Raw genomic sequence first — 13,812 nt, forward strand, 5'->3', positions numbered from 1 at the left:
TGAATATTATTTAAATGTATTTTCAATTATCTTCCACATATACGTATATATAATATATACATGGAATATAATTATATATGTTTTTTTAATGTATATAATAAATAAATATACATACATCCCGTAACCCTGCCTGGTTGCAAGAGACCAAGCTGTTGGCTTAAAAAAACAAATTCACATAGTTCCTCCTAACTGGACACTGTCATTTGTTGCACAGCCACCTTCAGTCTGAGCAGCTGACGCCGCAGACCAGTGCCACCAGTGCCACGTGGATTGGCGAGCGGCCAGAGGGCAGGCAGGTCAGCACAGAGCAGAACACAAAGGTGCGCTCTGAATGTGCAACACAAGAATGCTGTAGAATACTCGCAGTGGGAGAAAAAAACACTACCAGTCACTTCGAAGAACAGGTCATGCAGCTTTTATTTAAATTTACCTTTTTGGTAAGCAGGAGGGTTTTCTTTCAGTCAGACCATTCACATACTTCGACAGTACAGATTGCAGTGAATTTGATGGAGATCTTGCAACATTAGAAAACTTTTCTCAATATACATCCATTTAAGCGACAGCTTGTAGGTCAGAATGTGAGTGCTAGAGTCAAGTCTGCACACTGCACTCAGGTATACAAAGCATTGCAGCAGCACAAGAAATGCCCGCACTGGGCAAAGTACAGTGTGTTTTACATAGTGCAATCACTTTTAGAGGAAAAACTCTAGGAAGGCCACATCTATTTATTTATTTTTTTTAATCCTGTCAAGTTTACAAATGCGAGGGGGGTAGAAATCAAACCTCTGACTGAATTAACTTTTGTACAGGTAGGTTTTGTGTATAGGCACGTGCTTTAGAGAGGAGCTCTGAATCCGTTCTGTAATCACGAGAAAGACATATTGCTTTGTGATTCAGAAAGTGTTATACCATCTCTAACCTTCCTAACGCTCTGGGCCAGAGTTGTTAATCCAGCTCTTTGTAGAGTTCCTAGAATACGCTCTTCCCTCTAGTGTAAATCCCCAATAGAGAAATTCAGGTTGCTATTGACAACAATTACAGTTATTCTACTTAACGGTCATTTGACCATATTAGGCATTGCCTCTGAATACTCCAGTCCACAGTGAAAACTCAGATTACCAGAGACGTGGAGGCTCTTGCTTTTCTGTTACTGTCACTCACCAATACGAAAAAAACCCAAGTCAGACAATGAACTGCTACAGCAAAGCATCACTGGTAATATTCATCTAATACAAAATAAATGAGCACTCAAGACACTACATGTCATAGTAAGCAAGTTTTTAAAGATACTGCAAAGTGATTTGCCCAGTAAAATTTTAAAATGTACACTGTGCTCAATAGTTCAAACTACACGTAAACAAAGAGCAGCTCCCTGCAACACGGTGTAAATCAAAACGTTATAGCACCAGCTCCCAGCACCAAGGAGTTGCCCACTGACCAGTTCTAGTGTACAATGCAATAGTGCTCGCTGAGGTTTCTGCTACACGAGAGCCACAGTGGGACAGCTCTGCCCATTTCTTGCTGACATTTTCTTACCAGGTGTGCACAAATCGCATTCCTCCCTTCCCGTGGAGAGCAAGTCAGACAACGAGATTGTTACAGTACCAGAAAACACTGAATGGGAAATGGCACCTGAGGGAAAAGTAGGTACTGCATACCTGATTCTGAACAAATGGGCATGGAGGAACCGTGACGTTATCCGAGTAATCCTCTCCCTAACAGATCACATCTGAAAGGAGCTGCAGACTGTAAGAAAAGAAACAAGCCTTCCTATGCTGAAAGCCATGGACATGATATTGCCCACACTAATGATTTTATTTCACCGTCAGCAAAGCATTTATCCCCAAAAAGCTGTACACATACTGGTCAGATTATGGTGCAGTGCTAACTCTACACTATTAAAAGTCTGTTGCTATAGTGGTCAGGTTTGTCTCTTATCGGAGGAGGGCAAAAAAAGGAGACAGGCAGCATGGCCACATCATCATATAGCAATTTTACTCCACGTTAATGCAGATATAGTCTTTCTTCTTAAGTGCAAATTAAAAAGTATTTGCTAGAAACCAGCATGACTTGGGCTGCTGAGAAATGACAGATGATTCAGTTTCTTACAAATATTGACAAGTCTAAATCATTACAGGTTTCCAAAGCAAGAACAGGGTTACGAACAGGAAGGGAATAAAACATTACCACTATTAAAAAAACGTGTCATTGCAAACTTCGAACACTCTTCAAAAACATATCTAGAAAAGATTGTTTTCCTATTTTTTTTCCTGCAGCTGAGGAGTGTCCATGCAAAACAATTTTGAGAAGAGCAGTGTTCCACCTGGGCACCAACTAGGCCCAACTTTGTCCCACACAGCTCAGTAAAGTGCTCTCTTGTGCATCCTTTGAGGAAAAAAGTTCTCATTTAAAGTTTGGGAGGCCGAGGTTGCTAGCTGGGGAAGGCATAGTCTCGGTCAATCCATGTTGAGGTCAGAGAAGGAGGAAGGAGCGAAGTTAACAGTACTCTGCCTTTCATAACTCTCAGACAACAGGCTGCAAGGGAAGAGCAAGCAGAAGCAGAGGCGAGTGTCAGATGAAACCCTGCCCCTGGGAAGCCACAGGAGTTTAACACAGGCTTCATCAGGGGAAGCATTTCATTCTTTATCGATGACAAACACTAGCTCTGCTGCAGAGTCCCGAAGGTTTACTGTTTAGACACCAGGTAACAGATCTCCACAAGCGACATAAGTGAAAATCAAATACGCTGATTTTCACTTCCTGTGCTAGTGGTTTTTCAACAATTCCTTTGAAGGACAAGGGGGATCTGAGTAACATTCTTTTGCCGATTTAAAGAAAAAAAAAAAGCATCTTGCCCTCAACATTTTTGATGTTGCAAACTTATAAACATTCTAGGGCAGATCATTAGAGGTATTCACTGATAAAACAACTAGCCATCAGCTTAAAAGAGTAAAAATAACATTAATGGGGAAAAGAATTTAAGGCATTTTTTATTTTGGCCAGGAATGATGCATGCTACAGAGTAATCTTCATTTTCCCACTTGGTTTTCAGACCACTGCACTTTTTTGTTTTTGTTTTACATGGCACTTTGTAGTTTGTGTTTTACAACTTAGTCAAGATTTTCAAGTGTTTTCTTCAATATAAATGCCTTCTCTTGTAGCTCGGGTCTGCTATCTGACGCCATCGTAGACAACGAACGAATGAGGTGCTCTCTGCTTTCTAGTGTCAGGCTTTCCCACTGTTGAGCTTCTGTGTAGATAAAGACAGACAGACACTGGACATGAATACCAGAATGCCAAAAAAACCAACAGGCCATCTCCATGCCCAGACAGGCTGAAAGAGTGACTGCTTCGACGTTTCATGCGCAATCCGTACTGCTCTTCCCGGAGGAGGCAAATTCCACTGGACACTCAGGTGCACGTGCTACCTGCTGCACAGGGAGTCATGCCTGTTTAGACTAGGCTTGGTTGTCTAAGCCTGTGACATGTGAAAACAAGGGCCTGAAGAACCAAATGTTTCCCACTTCACAATTGCTTCATGTAATGTAAGAAGATTCTTGCTAGAATAAAGGAAACATGAAATGCCTAACAGAAATCCAAAGGAAACATTTGCTACGGAACAAATGCAGACACGTATGACCTTGAGACCTAAGTAGACTCATTCTCCGAAGTAAACTCTGCAAGGCTTAAATCCTAAATTAACAATGAGGAACCAAACTTGGCACTAAAAGGGTAAAAATTACTATTCTGCACAAACCGGAGCTCTCCCCTCTATGGAGCTTGCATATAATGCAGAATCTGACTACACACTCAGTCGTGTGTGCTCTCCCTGGGACCCTCCTTGCGGGACATCTTCCTCACCCAAGCAGTACCCAACAGTACTTTAGACCTTGACTTCACCCACAGTGACTTCAAGCCCTCTCCAAGTTTCCTGAGTCACCAAGCACAGAACTCCAAGTCCCAACCGCCCTGAATCACCCAATGTTGCAAGCAGAAGGTAATGCCATCCTCTCCAGGATTCCAGGCCACACAGTCAGATGCCTTCGATACCACACAGTGGCTCTCCCAGGAGGCAAGCAAAAAGTCTCACCTTGCAGTTTGGTGAGCAGCAGTTGTATCACAGACAAAGCTTCTGTTCTTATGGACGTGTAGCTTTTGTTTTCTAAGGGATTTAAAAAACAAACAAAAAATCCCATAACCACATTGAGAACCAAAGGCACACTAACTGTACAAAGAGCAGTCACCACAGGTCTCCAGACCACTTCTGTTAGCTGAGCTAACAGACTCACTGAGCTCATCTGTGCTGGCAGTCTGCAGTGCTCCCCAATTAGACACATTTGAATGGCAGAAAGTGACCAACTAGAGGTTGACAAGTCGACTAAACCTTGTGCATCGCCTCTGCTATTACCACAGCACTACTGTTCCTGACCCATGTTGAAAGGGAACAATGCTGGCATAGCTGCAATGTGACCACAGACGATTTCTGTGTGTAACAGACTGTTCTGGCGAGTTGTAATGGCTATAAAGCTACTTGTTAAAATTTGGAGGGTTTAAGTGAAGGTACATAAACCCTATGCCATCAAGCACAAGCTTGTCAGAAAAAGTTATGTGGTCTCCTGAGCTAAAATCTTGTTAAAGTCTTATTCCAGGAGGACTGATAGTTAAAGAAACTTCCCCCAAAGGGGTCTCTGGGTTGGTAGCTAGCTCTAAAGTAGGTGCTGCCTTTAGGCATACCAGAAACATACCACATGCAGGTATGAGGAGACTTGGGACACTGTTACAGTCACAGGACAAGTGGGAACACTACCAAAGTAATAAACAGCCCCATGACTGTCAACTTTACATCGGTAGCACTTGTATCCCCATGGGCGCACTGCTCAGGAAGAGCACAGACTGCCTCAAAGCCTTGGAGCTTCATGCACTGGCTGTCTGAGAACATTTTGTGTCTCTCCAATGCATACGTATCAAAGAAGTCTGAACAGTGGAGAAAAACTTGTGTTTCATTAAATCAGTAATACCTTGATAGGTGGGGTCCATCTTCTGCATGGAGAAAATTATTACATTTCCGATTTGCACTCTGGAGAGGTTGTACAGAGTCTGCTGTCTGCCTCTCCCTCCCCTTTCAAAGCTCTTTTGCACCAGAGGAATTTAATTCTCTGTGCACAGCACCCTGCATAGTACTGTCTTGAACAGCTACTGCAACATCAGAATTATCACAGCGCAGTGCAAGGAAGGGCAAACTGTTATCTCTAACAGCTTATGCTTATTCTGCACTTCCTCTACCAGCCAAACCCCAGAGGAGGAATGTATTAACAAGCAATTGATCACTGACCACAAACCGGGAGAACTCTATTTACCTAGAGAATGGGTGATAGATGAACAGGTTTCCAACAGTATTTCTGTCAAAGCCACAGGGTCTGAGTGCTCCTCATCAAACAGCATTAGCCTGGCAAATGCAAAAACAGTCAGACACCCTGCATCACTGGGACAGAAGTCTGCTTGACTTCCTCCGAGAATTCAGTGTCATCCTCAATTTCATTAAACAGTTTGAAGCAACAAAGAAAAAAAATATAATCAAAGTGGACTGCAGAAAGGAGAATTACCCTTGAAAGTAGGCATTCATGGCTTGCAGCACTCCAAGCTGCACTTTCCATGTGCTGAGTTTCAGACGGTCACACATTAACTGGCAAAACTCTTGGCGATAGCAACCTACAGAAGAATAAGGATGTCATTGTGTTACCACGGGGAAAGGCAGAAGGACACACTTCCTGCTTTCTCTCCCAGGTGTTCCTTGTGCTCCTCTCCAAGTGACATCAAGCCAGTCACTGCATATGACCAAGTCAACATCCTGTAACAAGTGACCCTGAAAATCTTCACTGCATCAACACTCTCATTAACAAACACTGGAAGATAAACAGCTGCATCACACATTCTGCCATACTAATAAAAGCAACCTGTTTTTTTTTCAGATATATCCAGTTCCTCCACCTCGTACCAGCTTTGATGCAAATGTAAATGTGAGCAGCAGAACTAGGCTGCTTTTGATTAGGCAAGCCACCTCAGGCATCCTGCGTGTCTCCACAAACTCAGAACAGTTTGGTGAAGTGAAGTGAAGACAACAGTAAAGGAATTTCCCCAAGGATGGGCTACTCTGTGGGAAAGCTGTTGGCGCAGCTTTCTCACTGAAGATCTTGCGAGCTGCAGGCAGCGAGATCCTGCACCTCCTCAAAAGCCTCCCCGCTCCCCACATGATCTCCAGGTCCCTCCCTCCTCCCTCTTTTAAGCGGAAACAGTTTGAGCTGAGAAAGTTCGCTCTGCACACCATTAGCTGACTTACGCTGTGTCTCCGGGCTCCTTGGCCAGGCTTTGCCCAGGGTCTCGAAGGCACAGATCAGGGACTCCATCTGCACCTCTTTCTCCCTCATGTCCTCATCCTCTTCGTCATGCTTTGGTAAACCCGTGCCCACGCTCTCAAGAGAGTTCTGCGGAGGCCATGGGGGGAAGGTATGATCGACAGAAGGACGAGGGCAGGCTAGCCACGCACTTCAGTACAATTCAGTCTTCCCTTGCAGTCTGCGCACACCAGTCCTTGTACCCAGCCACTGCCTCCATACAGATGGAGCGCAGGCCCCCTTGGCCACCAGTAGCTCTGGCGCTATCGGCAGCCCGCCGAAGCGCACAGCAGGCTCCGTGGCCTTGCATCCAAACGCTTCCCTGTGCTATACGAGTCCCACTTGCAGAGCTGCATAGCACTGCAGGTACTAAACAGAAGCACTCTACACAGCTTCCTAGGAGTCTCTTGCTGCCTGTAGAACAGCTAGGAATTAACTTTTAATGCTGTATTGGGGCAGTGCGGGACCCCACAGGAAGGACTATGCCTAGAGAACAGTTGGACTAATTCAGAATTTGGGCAGCACAGGTTTAACCCCTCCCAGGGCTCACCCACAGTCTGGTATTCAGCCCCACCAAGGATCTGGCTGAGTGTGGGGTATTCCTCACATCAGCAGCCTTCTGGGCAGAAGCCTGGTGTGTACAAAACAGCATCAGCTGGACTGTCACCACTTAGGTGTTTTCTTTTGAAAGAGGGAAAACTCAAGAAGCTGAACTGTCACCTTCTTTATCATGGGAAAGATGATATCTGCCAGCTCCTGGAACCGGTCTTCCTTTGTTGCCTGAAGCACTCCAGCCGCACAGCGCAGTGCCACCATCTTATACTTTAGGTTCTCTTTCCGACATTCTTTCAGGACAGCCTGGACAATATCATTGATGGTGGGCTGGCCAGGCACTGACTTCTGCAGCTCTGCACTGAAACACAAGGCACACAGAAACTATCAGACCCACATGAATCCCTTCCCAAACACCACCCTTCCCACAGATAAGAAGCAATTCCTGTGTCCAGGCACAGGGTTGCCTACCAACAGTTGTAACTGAAGTTACACTCTGGTGCTCTTCTTTGCTCTTACCCTGCTGTTCTCCCTGATTTTCTTTCCTGTCTTTCCTCATATGCTTCCAATACTTCCCCCCCCCACCCCCTTCTACCTCTTCCTCTCTTTTCCCCTTTAAGGTGTCCATCTTTTCCCTTAGTCTCTTCTTTATTCTTAGCAATTCTGGCCTCTCAACATCCTCTTCCTTGCCTTAAATCAACCATTTACCTCTGCAGGTCCCTCTGAAGCATCACTTGTCCCTCCCAGCTCTCACCAGTGATCCACACATTGACCAGTGAGTGGAGAGAGACTCCTCACATACTGATGGGAGATTAGGATGGTGTTCACAACTTTCTAGAGTCTCCTTAGCATCAGACAGGTAACAACACTGTGCAACAACCTCCTTTTTGGATCCCAGATCCTGAGGGTACCACCTCTTTCAAGACACTTACTTGCATGCAGAGATGACACTGGCAATGGCCTTTAACAGCTCCTCCTGCAATGAGTAAAACAGATGCCGCTGAGAAATGCTACACAGTCAAATGGCACAGTCCTGTCGCACAGGGGAAACCTTTGTACTCTGCTGCAAGAGGTAGTGGGGAAATACACCTAGAGAAGCAACGTCTGGCTCCTGCCACTCCTGCTGTAGAGGCTGCAGAGGACTTGGCTTTCCGTCTGACTGAACTGGCAGTGGAAAGGGGCCTTGCAGCGCCTCTGAGCACAAGCTAGTGCACCTCAAGGCTAGAATATGGTGCAGTGGAAGTAGTCTAAGTGGGAACCCTACTCCTGAAGCAATCTGAACGCCACCTACTTATATTCCCTGTCATTTTTGTATCTGCTAAATGCAGGGCAAAAGGCAGACTCCCTAAGCCAGAGTTCCTACACACGCTGCTCTGCAGCACAGAACATCGCGTTTCCTGGCTCGAGGGCTGCATGCTAGTGCTCACAGCGATCCACGAGGTGCCAGTTCCTTTTTTACCTTCCCAGTCCAGGTTCTCCCTGGCAGGCCTTGCAGCAGTGCGGAGAGCACTATTCCCAGATGCGGCGGTACAAGGGAGCCTGTCTGTTTGGCAATTGATGCCATGGCAGCTGCTCCCTGGGCTTTCATCTTCCAGGACTGGGACTGCAGAGCCTTCTGGGTAATGGTTATCAACTCCTGCATATACAGTCTGATGCCGCCCTGAGTACCTGCACATCAAACAGAGGGAAACTGTAATGTTGCCACAAAAACACAAAACAAAAATCTGATCTTATTAAAAAAGAAAAGAACAAAAAAAGAAAAAAAAGCAGTTACAGATTGCAGATTGTTCTTTTTTTTTTGGCCATGAAACATATCAGCAAGGCCTACTTCAGGCAAAGGGGTGAAGAATTCCCCCCAGGCTGACTGAAGATGCGTTCTGTTTTCTAGGTGCTTCCAAAGAAAATCTTTAGCATATATCTAGACAAAGAGCTCATCTCAGTCCTTCCATATGGCAGACACTAGACACTGTGTTAGCCTGTTTCTAAGGAATACAACTTTTTTTTTTTTTTTTTTTTTTTTGCAAGATCAGGTCACTGGAAAACCTTTTTGCAGCTCCTTTCCCAAACTCCAGAAAAGTAATCTGGTGACTGAGGGACCAGATCTGAAAACAGGTCAGAGAAGGAACTAGCAAAACCATTTCACCATGCATCCAGGTCCTCCTCTACAGACAGAAAGCATGGCAAAATAGCCCTTCTATAGCGTAGATTCATTCACTGAAGTTAAAACCACAGGCATCACCAGAGACATCTCCAACCTGAGACACAGGCCAAAGTCCCCTGTAACTTCAGAGTGTGCAGCAGCCCACTCAAGGCTCCGCATCAAAATTTCCAAAGATGTCCAGCTATCTGTGCCATGATCAGGGCCATATTACAGTGGCATTCAGTGCCTCACAATATTAAAATACTTCTCCTGACTGTCTTTGTGTATCCTCAGTGATCAACACCTCTGTAATTATTTTAAATAGCCACAGAGAAACTAACCTGCCAAAACTCATACAGGACATCTTTAGCAAGGAAGAAAATGGAAACAAGCTTCCCAAATCTCTTACCATGAGAACTCTGTATTTCCAAAATGGATTTCCAGAAAGCATGATACTTCTTTACCCAGAAAGCTTTTACCACTCTTAACGCAACTTACCAGGTACATTTTCCTGCCAAACTTCAGTCCACAGAGTAGAATTCTCTTTCTCTCCTTTTTCGTCATCGGGAACCTCGTGCATGCCCAGAAAAGCCAATGGCAGCACATGTTTGGCATGGTTCTTCACTACGTCTGGACTGTAGCGTCCCATAGCATGCACAGTTAAAGCACAGCCTGTTCTGTAAACTGGCTCTGAAGGAGCAAAACAATCACACGTTATGACTGGGAAGCAGGATTTTCCTTTAACAGCTTGGTCTGCCTCTTGGGAAGCAGAGGAATGCACAGTGTTGTATAATGATGCATGGGAATTATTCAGCCAGTGAAACCAAGCATCACAATATAGAAATGTTTCTTTACCAGCTTTTGCTACCACCAGGAACTTTTTCTGCACTGTGTTCTGTAACTCAACACCCCAAAAGCAACATACCTTCCTTCTCCATGTACCAACTGCTGAGTTTGTGCAGCAGCTTCTCGGTGCTACTGTCCCGGGAAGTCTGTAACAGGGAAGAGACTCAAATCACTCAAAAAAACCCCAACAACAAGAAAGCAAAAAAACCCCTAAAACCATCTCAAACCCCAACTCACCCGGACTAGATGCCCCATAGCAAAGGCAAAAGACTTCTGTACCACGCTGTTGCGATCAGTCAGGCCACTAAGTAAAGCACTCATAAGTTTGCCTGTTGGAAGAGACTTCGCTTTATCAGAAGGATCATGTTTTTATTGCTGTGGCAAGAATTACAATAGCCTGCATTTCATTAGATTGTCTGAATTTATGCATTTTTCCTCGTCGCATGTTTGCGGGGTTATAGGTCTGGCTGGTCCTTATGTTTAAACAAGTGCACGGCATAACACAGCAAGGCTCAGCGGAAGCTAGCGTTTTGCCAGCCTCAGCCTGCACACCTTGACTGATAATGTTCCTGTACGTGAGCACCCCAGCTTATCATGTTTTCAGCTTTATTTCTATTTTGCAACAGAAAGGTGACCCTCTTTCTACTATCAAATCACAATAAATTGTGAAGAGAAGACTAAGACCCAAGGAAGCAAATTCCCTGTTTATGGTCCTCCCATAGCTCACGTTGAAGGAACAAGTGCTTATTGAGAGTGCTGCACTAACACGGGCATTGTTAGTCTGCTCCAAGAAAGTCTAGAGATATTTCTGCCTGTTGCTGCTGGGTGCTAGTGAATTCCCTCAACTCCTTCCTCTGCGTCTCCCAACTTGGTGACGTATTTAACATCACCAGGACCTACCCCCAGCATGCCAGTCTCATACACACAAGGCAACTTCAAACAGCTCTCTGAGGAAAATACACACGTAAAGATAATTCTTGTGATAAAATCAAGGGCCAATAGGGAGGAAATACTACCTACAGAACAGCAACGAAAAGCACCTTTAAAACCTGACACTAGAAACAAACCTTACCTGAATAAGGTGTTAAGTCCTGAGGACACTGTGTGGTTAATGACACAATTACACTGGCACAGCCTCCCTGGAAGATTGCAAGGGAAAACAAAGGCAAGATAAAACAATATTAGCCCCTGGTTATTACTGTTAATACTTGCCGCAGTGCTATATGCACTTGTATGACATGATCTAGGCCCACCGAGCCTCTGCCCTGACAAGCCGTGAGCGAAAGGTAAAAGCAGAAAAACAGTTTGCAACAAATGAATGACAAGAATTGAATTCAGAACTGAAAAAGTTACCAGGACCCACACTCAGGATAGATGGTCCTGGAAGGTTTACAGCTATCAAGGACAACCTTCTGCACTCAACCACCACAGAGCACTACAGCCATGTAGCCCAGGGCAGGTTGAGGCAGCACAAATTCAGAAAATCAGAAGTAATGTAGGTGGATTGAGACTCAGATGTAAAATGACTCCAGTATGAATGAGCCCAAGCTGTCACTTTAAAAGAGACAGTCAAAAGAACAGTATTTATGTTGACACTACACTGTGTTCCCTTCTCCACTTCCAAATGAACTATTAAAATCACAGACATACCTTTGTGCCAAGGCCTACTCCACTTTTGATCAGTTCACACAGCCGAGGAACCAGCTCACCCAGGACGGACACATCCAAATACTGCAAGCTCTAGAGAAGGGCAAGGGATGGGGGGAAAAAAGAAAGAAAAAAGAAAGGTAATGGTAGCAGACTTAAGCTGGTCTACTTCCAGCTGAGACCTGCCTCAGTTCTGCAGGCTGGTCTTCAGCTGAATCATAAGAATTTGCTGCATGGTGGGAAAAAGGCACCACAAAGTGGCCTCCACCACATACAGATTCAATTATCATTGGCTGGAACTGATGTACTTCTGCACTCCAACTGTTTAGAAAGCTGAAAGTAACACGCTAGCAAGGACTCCTTCTGGGGAGGGAAAAGGATGCAAGGGTGTGCATATCTTAGGACAAAACCCAGCATTCCCCCAACTGTCTGAAACCCTGAAGCAGTAACATAACCAAACTAGGCAAACCATTTGTAAACTCCTGTGCCTAAAATGCCACTGGGCAAAACAGAAAGCCTCATGCTTCCAGCACTCTGTGTAGCACACTGTCTGCAGAGGGGACATTCATCCTCTAGCAAATTCAAGGATCACATACTAACTGAAGGTAAACCTCTCTGGGCTTCAGAAGTCAGATCTGCTGTCACTTCCTCCCCCTGCACTGGTATGGTGAAGGGAATAAGCCATTATATCCCATTCAAGGATATAATATCCCAGCCAGCCCCAGAATATAGAGGAATAGAGAGAAGGTTACTCATAAGCCAGGACATCTTCACGCTACGCCAGGGTAGCCACACTATCTCTCCCCTCCCCTAGAAATCCCAAGCATTGATCAGGGCAGCACAACTGTCCTCCCAGGGCTGGCAGGGGAGAGGCATGGCCTGGAGGAGGGACAGCAGCAGCTGCTGCAGCCTGTGGGGTGGCAGTGAGTACACTTCCACATGGAGCCTTTCATCCCCAGCTGCTTTACACACTATTTATAGAGAGCGCTCCACCTGACACCAAAACACAGCTCCACATGCTGTTATGTACAGGAGGGCTTGCTGTTGTTACTTTTCCTAAGTGCAGGAAACAAAGAATAGCTCTGGTGGCTATGCTTCTCCTAAAACTTGCTCAGCACTCACACCCCCTGCCTGCTCGCATGCCCCTGGCTGTGTGCAGTGCCTGAGCAGAAAAGAAGGATCTTTTCTTTGGGAAGGGACAGGCTCTTACAGAGGGCAGGGAGCTCTGCCAAGACAGACCCTACAGCACAGTGTCTGCGCATCAGCAACTCCTCCTCCAGCAGCAGGAAACTATGGTGCCAAACACCAGCTGCTGACAGTGCTTTCAGTGATATCAACATTTTCTCTAAGCATCTCCACCATCAAAGCACTGGCAAGGCCCAAGCAGGGATATCTAAGGCACCACGAGGCAAGGGTTGGACAGCATTTGTGCCTTAAAAACAATGACTATCATCAGTTGGAGGCCCAGGTGAGAAGCTGATTGTGGAACTGTGGGCCAGAGGTGAAGAGAAATGGCAGCTAGCATAATCCAGAACCAGCTGAGCCCCCATCCAAAGAAAAGCACTTGAAAGATGCCCTCTTCATCAAAGCAGGCAGGTCTTCAGGTAGAGAAACAATCCGTTGGACTCCAAATGGAGCCAAGGTTATTTACAACTGATCTGAGGAGCAAGCTGTGGCAACAGGATGAGAGAAGTCAGTACATGAAAGAGAAGGTGGACAGACATCCACATGGAGATGTGATAATAAAATGAACTCCAAAGAGGTATTCTGTAAAGCTCCCACTTTGATTCCTACTCTTCTCCTACAACATACCTTACACTTGAACCCTTCTGAATCAAGTACTTACCATGTTAATGGTTTCCATCATGGGAGATGACTTGACAGCACTAAGTCTGGCACTATCCATTGCAGTCTAAAAAAAACCGAAAAAACCAAAACCAAGTGTAAACTCAACATGAAAACAGTGGAAAGGGCAACATCAGCTATAACTCACTACCTCACAAACTCAAACCAAAATCCATTTCAGATGCATACAGGCAGAAAGTAATTATGTCTACAGACTATGAATGTCTCCCTTTCAAAGGCAGATGGATGTTCTAGCTGGAGTACAGGAGCTAAACCATGCACTCCTGACATCACGGAAATGAAAAAGAGGAAGAAAAAAGAAAAAAAAGAAAAGAAGGGAAAAAAGAAAGAAAAAAGGGAGAAAAAAAAAAAAGATAAAAAATCCCAGTC

At 45.2% G+C, this 13,812-nt stretch overlaps 1 protein-coding gene across 3 annotated transcripts in view; it reads right to left on the minus strand.

The window, feature by feature from the left end:
• Positions 1–399: 399 nt before the first annotated feature.
• Positions 400–13,812, minus strand: part of ECPAS (Ecm29 proteasome adaptor and scaffold) — a 62,773-nt gene continuing 49,360 nt past the window's right edge. For all 3 annotated transcript variants that reach the window (XM_075488695.1, XM_075488694.1, XM_075488693.1), the window contains exons 36-49: positions 13,424–13,489; positions 11,581–11,670; positions 11,003–11,069; positions 10,168–10,259; positions 10,010–10,076; positions 9,583–9,774; positions 8,404–8,612; positions 7,877–7,920; positions 7,113–7,305; positions 6,338–6,482; positions 5,604–5,709; positions 5,358–5,446; positions 4,091–4,162; positions 400–3,250 (exon numbers count right to left, since the gene is read on the minus strand). In XM_075488695.1, coding sequence (XP_075344810.1) covers positions 3,111–3,250; positions 4,091–4,162; positions 5,358–5,446; positions 5,604–5,709; positions 6,338–6,482; positions 7,113–7,305; positions 7,877–7,920; positions 8,404–8,612; positions 9,583–9,774; positions 10,010–10,076; positions 10,168–10,259; positions 11,003–11,069; positions 11,581–11,670; positions 13,424–13,489 — 1,572 coding nt within the window. In that variant the 3' untranslated portion in view covers positions 400–3,110. The remainder of the gene's footprint in view (positions 3,251–4,090; positions 4,163–5,357; positions 5,447–5,603; positions 5,710–6,337; positions 6,483–7,112; positions 7,306–7,876; positions 7,921–8,403; positions 8,613–9,582; positions 9,775–10,009; positions 10,077–10,167; positions 10,260–11,002; positions 11,070–11,580; positions 11,671–13,423; positions 13,490–13,812) is intronic.

The sequence above is a fragment of the Mycteria americana genome, chromosome Z (genome assembly GCF_035582795.1).
Source record: "Mycteria americana isolate JAX WOST 10 ecotype Jacksonville Zoo and Gardens chromosome Z, USCA_MyAme_1.0, whole genome shotgun sequence".
Taxonomy (NCBI): domain Eukaryota; kingdom Metazoa; phylum Chordata; class Aves; order Ciconiiformes; family Ciconiidae; genus Mycteria; species Mycteria americana.